The 12,861-nt window shown below is 41.0% G+C and overlaps 1 protein-coding gene across 3 annotated transcripts in view; it reads right to left on the bottom strand.

Annotated features, from left to right (window-relative positions):
- The window catches only part of SNX31 (sorting nexin 31), a 51,411-nt gene that overhangs the window by 24,163 nt on the left and 14,387 nt on the right, over nt 1-12,861 (bottom strand). For all 3 annotated transcript variants that reach the window (XR_003989569.1, XM_030472776.1, XM_030472648.1), the window contains 8 exons: nt 12,033-12,143; nt 8,476-8,566; nt 6,783-6,870; nt 4,892-4,961; nt 4,278-4,370; nt 3,461-3,664; nt 2,854-2,949; nt 940-1,017 (listed from right to left, as the gene is read on the bottom strand). Coding sequence is in view for 2 of the 3 variants with exons in the window: in XM_030472776.1 (XP_030328636.1) it covers nt 940-1,017; nt 2,854-2,949; nt 3,461-3,664; nt 4,278-4,370; nt 4,892-4,961; nt 6,783-6,870; nt 8,476-8,566; nt 12,033-12,143 (831 nt within the window). In the remaining variant the exon portion in view is untranslated. The remainder of the gene's footprint in view (nt 1-939; nt 1,018-2,853; nt 2,950-3,460; nt 3,665-4,277; nt 4,371-4,891; nt 4,962-6,782; nt 6,871-8,475; nt 8,567-12,032; nt 12,144-12,861) is intronic.

Below are 12,861 nucleotides of genomic sequence, written 5' to 3'. Positions count from 1 at the left end.
AGGAAATTAACTAGCATAGTTACTCCTCTCACATAATTCTGTTTTAGCCCAAGCTAACCAAGCTGGTTAGCAATTTCTAGCAACAGCTGAATATTTAAGTAATGAATGCTGATCTTCGTAGTTAAAGGTTTACTGTACTTCCAGTACAAGTAAACTTAGAGAGATCAAATCTATTCCAAAATTAAAATTGGTCTTTTCTTCTGAATCATTTATAATTTAAAGCTATGAAATAACACACTGTTCACTGCCTCATTGCTCACTGTAATCAGCATGGGTCTAGAAGATCACACATGTTCCTTTCCTTTTTTCTCTTCAGAAGTTTTCAGTTAACAGACATTCAAAATCTTTAGATAGCACAAGGTTAAACAAAGCCATTATTAACGCTGGAAATTATTTTTTTAAAAAAACAAGTATCTAAGCGTTTTCATCCCTAAAGGCTGCACAAAAGACAGCAGAAGTATTTTAGCTACAAACCTGAATTTCATTTAATTAACGCTTCTATTTAAAACCAAAATGTTTCTCGGTGTGAATGTCACAGATCTCAAATTGGTCTAACATTGCAGCAGATGGAGCAAGCAAGTGAAGTGGGGGGGAAAACGTGGAAGCCAGAAATGGATACAACAGGGTAGTGCAGAACATACAAAAATTATGCCATAGATATCCTTTATCATATGCAGCAAAAATTAAAGTCAAGGAGAGAGAAGGCAAAACAGATTATTAAATCTGTGATGATAATATTCTAAATGTTAAAGGTGGTTTATTTCTGTAAAACTGACCAAAGATGTACTTTTTAGTCAATTAATTCTGTACTAAACTCTTGGAACATGTAAGATCCTTTTCCTCAATGGGACTTCTCTCAGGACATTTGAAAGAATGTTAGAGTAGCAAACTTATTTCTTTTACATACAAATTCTGACACCAACATACACACATGCTTACCATTTCTTGGCCTTCTTTGGCTGCCTTCATCATCTGTTCTGATATCATTTTCTTCAAGCAGCTACTGAGCAAAAAGGCCTAAAGAGGATAAACCACAGAACATTCTGATTTCTTCTATTAAAAGATGTACTCAACTCTTCCATTTGTCCTCCACCAGAAAACTGCAGCCCCTAATACTGAACTGTTACTTCCCCAAGTCAGTTAATTTTACTCTGTGCTTAACATCCTTACAGTGCACCAGACTCAGTGCAGCTGCTTAAAGTCCAGCCTCAGCATGACTAACCCTCACAGCAATGCTCAGAGTGGAGAATAAGAATTTTTATGACTGGTTTTGTGAGGCAAGTTATTCTCTCTAGTTGTCTGTGGCTCCTACCTTAAAGGCTACTAAATTACACCAAAGACTAAGTAAGGTTAATCAAAAGCATCAAAACCACTTTAGCAAATGAAGCAAGCTGGAGTTCGCAGGCATTCAGCACTGCCAAGACTCAAAGGCCTGGTGGTTACATGACATGGCTGTACCTGTTTGTAGACCATCGCAGAGTCACATCTTGCACACCTAATATGAACAGAGCAGTATGCATTCATCCCACATATTGGGTACCTAACAAAGGCACCTCAGAGAGGAGTGGTGGTGTTCTTAGTTCCTTATGCTGTCCAATAAGCATGTACAACTCTTTGGGATGCAGCAGACAGAGTTAAGGTCTGCATCGCACCCTGGAGATGCACCTGGATGCAATTACTCCCAAAAAAGCAGCATCTCAGGTAGGGTGTCAAGCACCAAGAGATGAATCAAAGCATTCTACAACATCAGTGATGAAGAGGGGAACCATCTCTGGTTAAACTCCAGATCATCCAGTCATGCCATTTTCTGCAGTGGGCTCTTGGATCAAACCCTTGTTTCTTCCACATAGAAGCACATTTCTGGCCTTTAGCTCTTCCTCACACTTCTGAGCAAAGTGGGACACAGGTTTGCTAGTCAACAAGTCACTGCACCAAGCACAACCCTAATGGCTTTCACAGAGAATTAATACTAAATAAAGTTGGTTTTGGTTTTTTTCCTCCAACAGCAAAGAAACTGGAAGGCTTACTGCTTATGGCTCATGTTCTCAGAAAACCCAAGTGTGGAAGGAGAATAACACTTACTAAATAGCTGTGTGAACTACATCATCACCCCAGAATTCAGAAGTCATGTGTGAGAAATTAGGCATTTTGATTTTACTTGAAAAATCCTTTCTGTGGCTGGGTTGGTCTCAGAGGCAAGAAGGAGAAGCCGTTTACTTGAACAGCAGGCTCTGCACTTTTTATAGAAGCTCTGTACCTAAACTGAGACTGGTGCTGTCTTTGATACTGCAGAGTCTGGGTTATTTGCTAGGCAGCATAACCACAGATGGATGACTTGAATTCCTGGATATCTTTCTCTTTAAAGAGCTGCCTGAAAAATAGTAGGAGGACTGGCACCCTATAAAATCTTATTTAAGAATTATTTATATGTAAAAAATATACTCGTGATGTCACATATTTACACCCTCCATTAATCTGTGTTAACATGGCATATATTTATATTTGAACAACAGGATTTTTGTGGAAAATGGGAGCCCTTGACCTTAGGTAGGTCTGACCAATTAATGATTCTGAATACTTACTGAGTCCAGCATATAAATGGCTCCTGTCCACACTCCATCCCAGGCTTGCTGCTGATTGCTAGACATTTCTCTTCAATGGAAAACAAAAATTCTCCTCCCCTTACACTAGGAACTCGGATGCTTTCCCACACATAACTCTGTCCCCAGGCTAACCTGCTTGAAAGCATCACTGCTGCTCTCTGGTAGAGATGGATTAGCCACTTCTGAAGATTCCTTATGGCTGGAAGATACATTCTAATCTGATCCTTTCCTGAAAAGACTGAGAACTAACCTGTTTTGTGTACAAAATTATCCACTGCCATGTGCCTGAGTCATTGTACTCAAATCTAAGCTCCAGAGTGTCTTCTTCACCATCCTTTGTAGCACCCTGTAAAACAAAACCAAAACCAGCCAATGGACAGAAGAAGCCACTAAAAGCAACATTAAGATGTTCAGCTTTAAATCAGAATTAGTCAATTAGGTTCATTTTATACAGCATATAAATAAAGCAGCTGAAATCTGTACCAGAACACTTCTCAGGGAGGGAGCAAGTGGGAGGCAGGACGAGGGAGTCTTTAGAAGCCTAAATACGGCTAAAGCGGTTGTTTTGCTCCCACACAAAACTCTGACAGCTCTACTTCCAACAGGAAAGCAAAGGGGCAGGTAAAGTGTGACATGGAATGCCACGGAAGGGAGAGATACAGCAGAGCAAGGCTAGATGGTTACTGCTGTAAAGGCTGCCAAGTCAGTATGTTTCAGAAAAGGTTTGGAGAGGAATATAGGCAAGTGAAAGGGATTTAAAACAGACCACCCCCTTCTCCCAGATCTGCCCTTCCCTAACTACCTTTGTTTTCATGAAGGAAAAGTGAATTCAGATACAGAATCAGTGAAGTACTTACAAGAAAAGTAACCTGCCAACTTCTTAACCTGTTGATTTTAAAGCTGACCTCTTTGGTTTGGTTAGTAGGCAATTTTATGCCGCAGTGAATCTCATTATTGCCAACATAGATGTCTGCTGAGCAGCCTTCTTCTGGATAGTCACAAATGCAAGAGTCGAGCCGTACATATCCATAGAACTGCATTTCTCGAATCAGCTCCAGGAACTGCACCAAAAAGACAGAACTGAAGTGATTTGCTGTAAAGGCAAGTGAAATCTAGTGACCTATAAAGGCAAATGTTTCAGATTCCTAACACTCTTTCTCCTGGGAGGACACAGATTCACCACAATATGTCAGTGCTTGATTCAGAGAATAGCAATTACAGTCCAGACTTAGAAACCTCATTTCTCCACACACACACACTGAATATAATGAGCTGAGTCTTTTGGATGCTTATCAGCTATGATGATAGGAAGACATAAAACTAACCAGTAAGAACTATGAGAAAAGTAGTCCCAGCACTCTGAATTTCCATGTGGTCTCCTAAACTGGATGACAAACCTTTGTTCCTGAGTTCAGCAAATAAAGAATAGCATTCACAGTCAAAAACTTCCTGCTAACCTTTGGGATCAAAGGAATTCTGTTCGGATATTTTAAAATGCTAGCAGAGATGGGAACCTCCTTTCTATTGGTGGCTCAGTATCTAACTAGGAGATGGGACACCTGGGTCTCTAGCTCAAACCACTCCACAAAACCATGCTCTATTTTTAAAGTCACATCATTGCTTCTAAAACCACTGCTTTGATCTGTTTATGTTATTTTTAAAATACCATTTTACCTTTGCTTTGTTTGCCTTTTTTTGTAGAAATTCAAGTTCCTGCATCTGCCCTTCTGTTGGTTTTACCCAATTCGTCTTAACTTCCTGGATTGCCTTAAAAGAATTTTTTAAATAGCCAAAGAAGTCAACAAAAATGTATTTCCTTTTGCACACAAACATTTAGAAACACACACAGAAAGATTTTTTTAAACAAGGCCTTTGATTTTAGGACAAGTTCACTCTACACTGTTCTTTCCTCCCAAATTAACAGTTTCCAAAGCTAGTACAGCTCAACACACCTACAGTTCAGAAGTCAAATGCTCTCTTGTCATGGCAGAGTGCCTACATATTACAGATACAGATACATACATACACTTGAAAATAGAGTGGACAAATACCTAAATATCCTAAGTATGTCCTTTTTGTGCAATACTTTTCCCATGTACAAAACACTGATGAGTTAGAATCTCTAGTACATGACTTTGGAGGGGAAAAGGAACAGCTATACCCAGCACTTAGAAAAGCACAACAAAGCAGTGCTAAACAGGGACCTTTTACAAACATTTAAAGAATTTGTATGAAAGATTAATATTGGAAAGTTAACTTTCAACATTACAAAGACCTTTCAGCTTTACCTGCATATATAGCAAATTCAGTGAAGCTGTACAATCCATCAGCAGTATGTCAAGAGAAGGATCCATATACCTTTTCCAAGCCAAGGGAAAAAAAAAAAGTAATAAAATATAAAGACATGCTTCTAAATATGGCATTTTGATTTTTCAGCGAAATATGATGGGAGCACAACCTGGAAAGATCCCATTGCTTACCAGATTAACAAAACAAAAACCAGTTGTGCCCCTGAAGTGTGTACTATGCTTATTCTTTATGCACTGTAGCAGAAATAAACAAAATATTGGTGATCCAATCTCTCCACCTTGATTTTGGTGGTACCAAACATAATAGCTGCAATTTAAACTAAAATTGTCCTCTTCTCAAACAACTCAGTTTGTCTACATACGAGTTGGTAAGACTCTCGGAGCATCCAGTGCCATGCTGCAGTGTTGACATACAAGACCTTACACCAGCCAGCTGCAATACCAGCTACTGTAGAACTGCTGCAGTACAGCAACAAAGCAAGTTAAATAGTTATCCAAGTGCCATGCTGCAACAGCTAGCTTAAGCCACTTTATTGAAAGCAGCTTAGGTAAGCCTACATGAGAGTAGGAACAGAGCAGGACAGTTGCATTACACTGTGCAGGTGATACACCTCCTGCAGCACACATACCACCCCAGGACTGCCATTTCCTACCTCTGTGCTTTGCAGCTGTGCTAGGTGGAGAAGTATCTCCTCAGACAGTCACATTGTCATGCCTTAGAACCACACAGTTCTTTTATTAGGCTGCTAGGTTCTGCAGTTTATAAGGGCATATATAGGGAAGCAGAGAAAGCTTTGCAGAGTCCAAGCTCTAACCCAGTAGATTTAAACTCGACAAGTTACAAGCATCAAACAACAGGTTTCTGTGTACCTTCAAGCCAAGCGACCTTGCTTGCTGCCACCAAAAGGTGTGGTCTGTTCTTCCTCTTCTGTTCCCAGCCACGGTCTTTGCTCCAGCATTCATTTGATGCAGCCAATACAACTCACTAAGCATGCAAAAATCTATTCCCTTTTTGCCTTCTTCATTGTAGGGAGCAGACCAGGCCACAATCACAGGGGTGAGCCATTAGCCTGGCTCAGCTGTACTGCCTAACTGCACCCCCAGGGCACTGCTGGACAAGCAGGACTTTAGCACCAGATTCCCTGTCCCCGGGATTTATCCTCACCCACAAGTCAGCGCAACTGTTTGCTGCACAGCAAACAAGACTGAGTCACTGACCCAGGCCAGAAATATGCCAGCAAAACCAAATAAAATTAACAGCCAGCAACTTATTTTTAGGCCAGGCTAGCTCACCCATCCAGCTCACCATGTCTGCCACACAGTTCCAGCATAACTGAGGAGGAGCCCGAGGTTTGAGCAAATGGAAAGGGAAGAGTGCACTGCTGCTTAAGCCAGGCCTCTTACCAAAAGACATGCTCAAGCTGTGACCTCAGGTATCTTTTGTATCAGCATATAGAAATGAGCACTTCCAATATAAAGTAACCTATGTCTGCCCAAACAGAGTTGCAGCTTGCAACTCAGAACTCAAAGTTCTTTTCTGTATTGTTTACAAGTCTATTCCCACTTGTAATCACTGCATTATGCAGGTATAAAAATTAGGAGGAAAGCAGCCACAAAGCACCTCTCTAGGTTCTGAAAGAGTAGAGGGAATAACTAACTAGCTGCAGAAAAGGACACTTTCAGGAATACTACAGTGATAAAATGTAAGACCTAGAAGGCCAGTCAATTTCAGTAACAAATTGGCCTCAGAGAAAAATAGTTAAGCGGCTGAGGCTTAAAGACTTTGTAGCCAAGTTATTCAAGGGATTTCTTTCTCCGTTCATAGCAGTGATCACACATCTCAGTGGTTTCTCTTAAACTTGTTGCTCACCACTTTCTGATCCCAAGCTTACACTGCAACTCCTTCATGCTCTGAAGACTCACATAAGGAAGTTCAAATTCTGCCACTTTTTTCACCACTGCGAAAAGAAGGAAAAACCAGAGACAGTCAATGAAACAGCCCAGCTACTTTCATGTATCAGTTAGTGCTGGTTACCAGTGTGCTTTTGGAGAAGAAAAAACTTCACAAATATAAATTCTGGGTAAAGTATGGAGACAGGTTAGTTATTTTCCTCACTTCTCGAGTGTAATCTTACATAGCTCTGGTAATTACAGAATATCTCTGCTCCCTCAGACTATGCTCTTACAGAATATCTTTCTGTCAGAACACAGCTAAGCAGGATAGATGTTTCTGTATTGAAAAAATGTTGATGCAAGCTTCCAGGACTGGTGCTTTTCTTGAACACCAGACCAGCAGTGTAATGTACAGCAAGAAGAGCATGTCACTCTTCAAAGATCACTACTTTCCCGCTCACTCTTAAAAAAAAAAAGTCTGAAGGCCCAAATCTGTAACCATTTATTTCTAAGCTTATACCACAATTCAGCAGAACACCTAAACATGGCATTTTAAGCATGTGAGCATCAAACATTTTTTTGGCAGTGGACTGTGGGTTACATTTGGACTTCATATATTTGTGAGGAATAGTAAAGATGCATAGAAATGTAATCAACTGAAAGACTTTTATCTTATCCTGTGTATCTGATTATATCGCAATACAAGGCAAAAATAAATCCATCTGCAACCGCAGAAGAGTATATAGAAATGTGTTATATCCAGATACATGAGACATAGTAACAGCCAGGGATTCTGTATGCTCAGAGATACCTTTCACAGACAGAGAGAAAGGGTCAGGGGAACAACAAATCAAACAGTTCCTATGCCACTGAGTAAGCCTGCTTTTACTACTGGACCTTCATCTTGAAAAGGTTCAGAAGAGCGTTAACATCTTTATATCAATGAGAAGACTGAAAAAAGCTAAGTGACTTGTTAAGGCACACAGAGAGGCTGCAATGCCAAACTTCACCCCCGCCAGCAGCAAAGACTGTGTTCACTTCTCTGATGTGACCTGAGCCTAGCCCATCCCAGCTCCGGATCCAGCCTCGTCCACGCAGCTGCCCACATGGGAAACAGGACACCAACAGACCAATGAGGACAGAAAAGCCCCTTCACGCTGACCAGAGACTCACAACCCTGAGATACAGCTTGCTCAGTACCATCGTGGTTAAACTTAAGTTTCTGTCAGTTTAGAAAGGAAACACGTCATAATACAAAGCAAAGTAAGCCACAGACATTGTTTATAAACATAACAAAAGAGTTTCCTGTCCCATTGTTAAGCTCCACGTGATCTGTAAATTAAGAACTGTTTTATGTAGGTATGGCCATCTGATTAAATACCTACCCAGAAGATACACCCAATAGTTCCCATGTGGTAAAGTTGCTACATGTTGTGTAAACAAAAAGGAACATGGTATTTGTATGTTAAAGTCTCACCCCTGCAGCACACAATGTACTGCCATACTTTGTTCCCCACTACCACTCTTTCCAAGCTACGTGGCGAGAGGAATGGAGGGGGTTTATCAGACAGGATGGGTCTTTCAGCCTGAGCAGGCTCATACAAGCTCTGTTCACACTCCAGGTTCAGTCACTTCAGGGAGGGCTAAGTTAAGCACCATGTAAAACTTACCAGAGAGCGCTCCATCATCATGATCTTGAAAGAAAAATAAGCTAAAATAGTTTATTAATTCTCTTGATAGCCCCATCTTGCACAATGTAACCTTTAAAAAACAAAGATCAGAAACTTAGTTATCCGTTAGCAGGAATATGTTAAAAAGTATTGAACATTTTTTCCTTAACTTAATTGTTTTTAAACTTTTCCTTATGTCCCATTTAAATGCCTGTTTAAAAGCAAATATAACCATATTGCAGTATTTGAGTTTGTGAGGAGTTTCAAAGTTTCAAAGTTAAAAAAGGAGTTTTTAAGTTTCAAAGGAACATAAAGATGTAACAAACCAGAAAATGTTTACTGCTCTGTTATGCATTTAAGTATCCTCTAACACAATGCATCTGCCATGTTCTTCCAAATCTTTACTACTAAATCCCCATATCCTGTTGTACAGTGAGCACTGTGTGCTCTGAGCTAACAACATTGCTCATGAGCATCATAAACAGGTATTTTTATAGGATGTGTGTATTTTCTGAGCTGATAAAGTCCCCTGTTTTTCTAGGAAATATCTAAAAGTCCTCTCCCTTTATTGAAAGCACTGGTCTTACTTGCAGGGTTCTACAATTCTGCAAGAGGGCTTCTGACAAGAGCAGACTTGAGGTCTGTTGAGCTTTCATTATTGTATACAGAGGAAAAATCCTACCCAGCTTGACATCTGGATTGGGTTTAGCTTGCTGCGGCCCCTCTACTGCCCTCTTAGAGAAGATGAAGCAGCACCAACAAAAGATGAAATTATTTGCAGGACCAGCTGCACAATGGGATAGTGGGGACAGAAAAATCAGGCAGAGGTGGGCACAGAAACTGCTGAATCAGACAGAGGCAGTTGTCTTGTTCTGGTTTAGGTCCTGAAAAATCAAAGTGTAAGTTAAAGCAGCTGTAGCCTAAAAGAGCATAGTGCCATCGGAGCACTCCTGAATCCTGCAGTGACCATAATCTCCTGAGCTCAGGAAAGCGGTGTGGCGACTGTAAGAAAACTTTCCACCCCTGAGAATATTTCTGTCATTGCTCATCTGGCAGATTGTGCAACCTGATGGAGGAGTCATGCTGTGGTCAGAGAAGTTGGACTTTTCTGTGAGCATAAGGTGGAAGTACCAGTTTTCAGTCTTCTTCCAAAGGGTGACCATCCCAAACCACTTCTAGCTCTGTGTCACAATGGTAGCATTGTAAATTCAATCATCCACACAGTTCAGAAGGGTTTTCTTCAGCTGGATCAGCTGGTTTAAAAAGCAGGCATGGTTTTGTGCATGGAAAAAAGTAGACATCAAGCTAAATATGGGTTGGGAAGAATTGTTCCAAGTTAAAATTAAAGAACACATTCATGAGGTTTTCCTTATACCTGTTAATATGAGGGTTGTTACCAGAGAGGGCAGCAGAGCATAAAAATCACTTGCCTCACACTCAGTTCAGACACCAAATATAATGGGAAGAAAGTTGCAGAAGTTCAAAAAGTACAAAAGACAGAAAAATGAGTATTAGCAGCACCATCTTCCATTCTGCCTGCCTCTGTGCTAAGAGGTGCCCTTAGTAGCATAATACTAAGGATAGTGGATACCATTTCCCAGGAATGTCAAACACACATCTCTCATTCGGTAGGATTTTGACTCATTTTATTTCTTGGATCAAGCACAAGCTGGTATATGCTGCCTGAGCACCAGGATGTTAGGGAGTGACCATTGCAAAACCTACCTGCACTGCAGAAAAGCAATGAATGTGGCAGTGCATTTACAATGACAGAAGTTAAAGAATTCTTAGAAGTTCTATCTCAACCTTAAGACCACAAGAGAAGAAATGGGGTCTGCAGTATTTAAAATGTCATTGTTTCTTTACAGTGCCACATAAACATTAAGCATCTATAAATGCAATATACAAAGCAACATACACCACCACTGGCTGGCTTGGAAATTACCTGGACCCACTGCAAAACTAACAAGTCTATGAAGCCCAAATTATTACTGTTTTTTAAAAGTATATTAGCAAATCCTTTCCTTACTCAAGGTCCCTAAGCAAGTCTCCTATCTAAAAATGTCTCCTTACTTCTTCCAATCTATTAACACCTACTGCCCTCTCCCAAAATCAAAATTCCTATCTCCCTGCAATCCCCCAACACTTTTTGCCTTCAGCATGTCCCACCCCACAAGTCTCCTGTTGCAGGGTCTAAGGCCAACTCTGACACCTTCCTCTGGGAGAACCGGTCCCAGCATTGCCTCAGGTGGTGCAAATCCCAGAGCAGAACAAAGCCAGCAAGGGGTTACCCTGTGTTATCCAACTCATGGTAGCTGTGCACAGACACTGTACCTGACACAGCCAGACCACATCAGCTTGATGGAGGAGAGCAAATACACATTCGGCTTGCTTGTACCTATGGCCAGCTGAGAACTACCTCCACAAACTCAGATTGCAAAGGCACAGCAGAAGCACAGTACACAGTTTTCCGCATGATGAAAGGAAGTTTCAGATTCCCGTAAAAAATGAGTACCCATCCGGCAGGTGTATGCTTTGTTATTGCTGTAAAGATTAGGAAATGGAAGCAACCAAGGCAGAGGCTTCAGCCTTGCTCATGCACACACACGTGCAAATACACAAAACATGCAGAGTCACCACTGCTCCTCCTCTCCTGGCATAAGAAGGGAGCCCCATCTGAAAGTTTCAGATGCAAGCCAACCAGTTGTGTAAACAACATTTGGTTGCTCCTGGTTTCAAACTGCAACTAGCAATTGTTTACTGTATGTATTACAACAGCTGTTACGGACATCCCAGAGCCACGGTGCTTGAACTGCACCAACAGGAAGTCCCACAGTTTCACAGCAAACATCAGGGGAGGGTTGTCAGGCATTGGAACAGGTTCCCCAGGGAAGTGGTGGAGTCACCATCCCTGGAGGTATTTAAAAGACGTGTAGATGAGGTGCTTAGGGACATGGTTTAGTGGTGGACTTGGCGGTGCTGCGGTAATGGCTGGACTCGAGGATCTTTTCCAACCTAAATGATTCTGTGACACCAAATGAGTAAAGGAGAAGTACGCAGGAAAACACAACATATCAGTTGCACACTAAGTTCTAACATCAGTGCACCAGCCAGGACATAAGTCAAGACTAGACCATCATTTCTTAAAGTCCTTTCCAACCCTAACTATTCTATGATTCTATGGTGCTATGTTTAGCACTTTCACTATGCTAAGCCAAAAGGGGGAGTTAATTAAAAGCATGTCCCTATGAGAAATAGTATCTTTTCCGATTCTATCATATATGAAGGAAATCTTAATTTGACAGCCAAATGCCATAGAAGCAGAGGGTGTGTAACATTAAGAAGAGGTAAATTATGGACAAGTGCAAGAACCAAAAACACTCGTGCAAAATCAGCAATGCCTCCCACCCCGGTACAATAAACCCCTCAAAAACCACAGAAGGTATTTTTGTATGTCTTCAAATAGAGTCTTTTATAATTTCCTGACTGAAATTACCTTCATTTTTGCCCACTTCTCAGAAATTGGAAGTTTCAACATAATTCTAGAAACCCATTACCTCTAATATTCTTTCTGCAATGTCCGATGTCCGGATCTCAAGTCTAATATTACTGCCATCAGCGAGGTAAACATCCAAAAAGGCTCTCTGGGTTTGGATCTTAAATGTATCCTGTTAGGTAGAAAAACAACACTGTTTTATTGCTTTCCATATTGCTGGAGCTCTTCTGAAGATGCTGATGCTTCACTTCCCTATTTACTCAAGTAAAATAAACAATTCAGATTACTGTTTAGTAAACAGTTAAGTTACTAAAATTACTGTTAAAGCTTGTAGATGACAAAAAAAACCCCAAACACCCAAACATATGCAGTGGGAAGATATTGCAGAGTTAGAGGAGAGTCACTTCGCAGTTAAGCTGAGCACAGGTTACTTAGTGTCCCAGCGTCTATAGGAATGATGCAGTCACTGTCCTAGGAAGCAGACACTCCAAAAAGAGGAGGTGAATGCCACAATCTTGCCAAAAGCTAAAAAATGCATCCCTGTACCTATAAATAGGAAAATCTCCAGGGAGAATAATGAGGCTATGGTATCTTAACAGAGCCACTGCTACTGTGCAGTGCCAGTGCCCAAGGTTCAAAGCCACCACAAATGGAGAGGGGATATCAAGAAGAAACCTGAAAGCATCTAGGTCATGAGAAAACTGCTCTCAAGTAAGTGACCTCAGAGAACTGTCTTATGTCTAGACATAATAAAGGGGTGATTTGCAATCTGGAAAACAGATTGCAAAAAGAAGCCAGATCCATGGGCTGTCAGCTGATCATAGATGCAGTCAGACTAGAAGTAAAGCATGCGTTTCTGACAGTGAGGTGGTGCACAGGAATGGGGTACT

The sequence above is a fragment of the Strigops habroptila genome, chromosome 1, assembly GCF_004027225.2.
Source record: "Strigops habroptila isolate Jane chromosome 1, bStrHab1.2.pri, whole genome shotgun sequence".
Lineage (NCBI taxonomy): Eukaryota > Metazoa > Chordata > Aves > Psittaciformes > Psittacidae > Strigops > Strigops habroptila.
The sequence above is the reverse complement of the archived record's forward strand: the minus strand, read 5'-3'. Positions and strand labels throughout refer to the sequence as shown.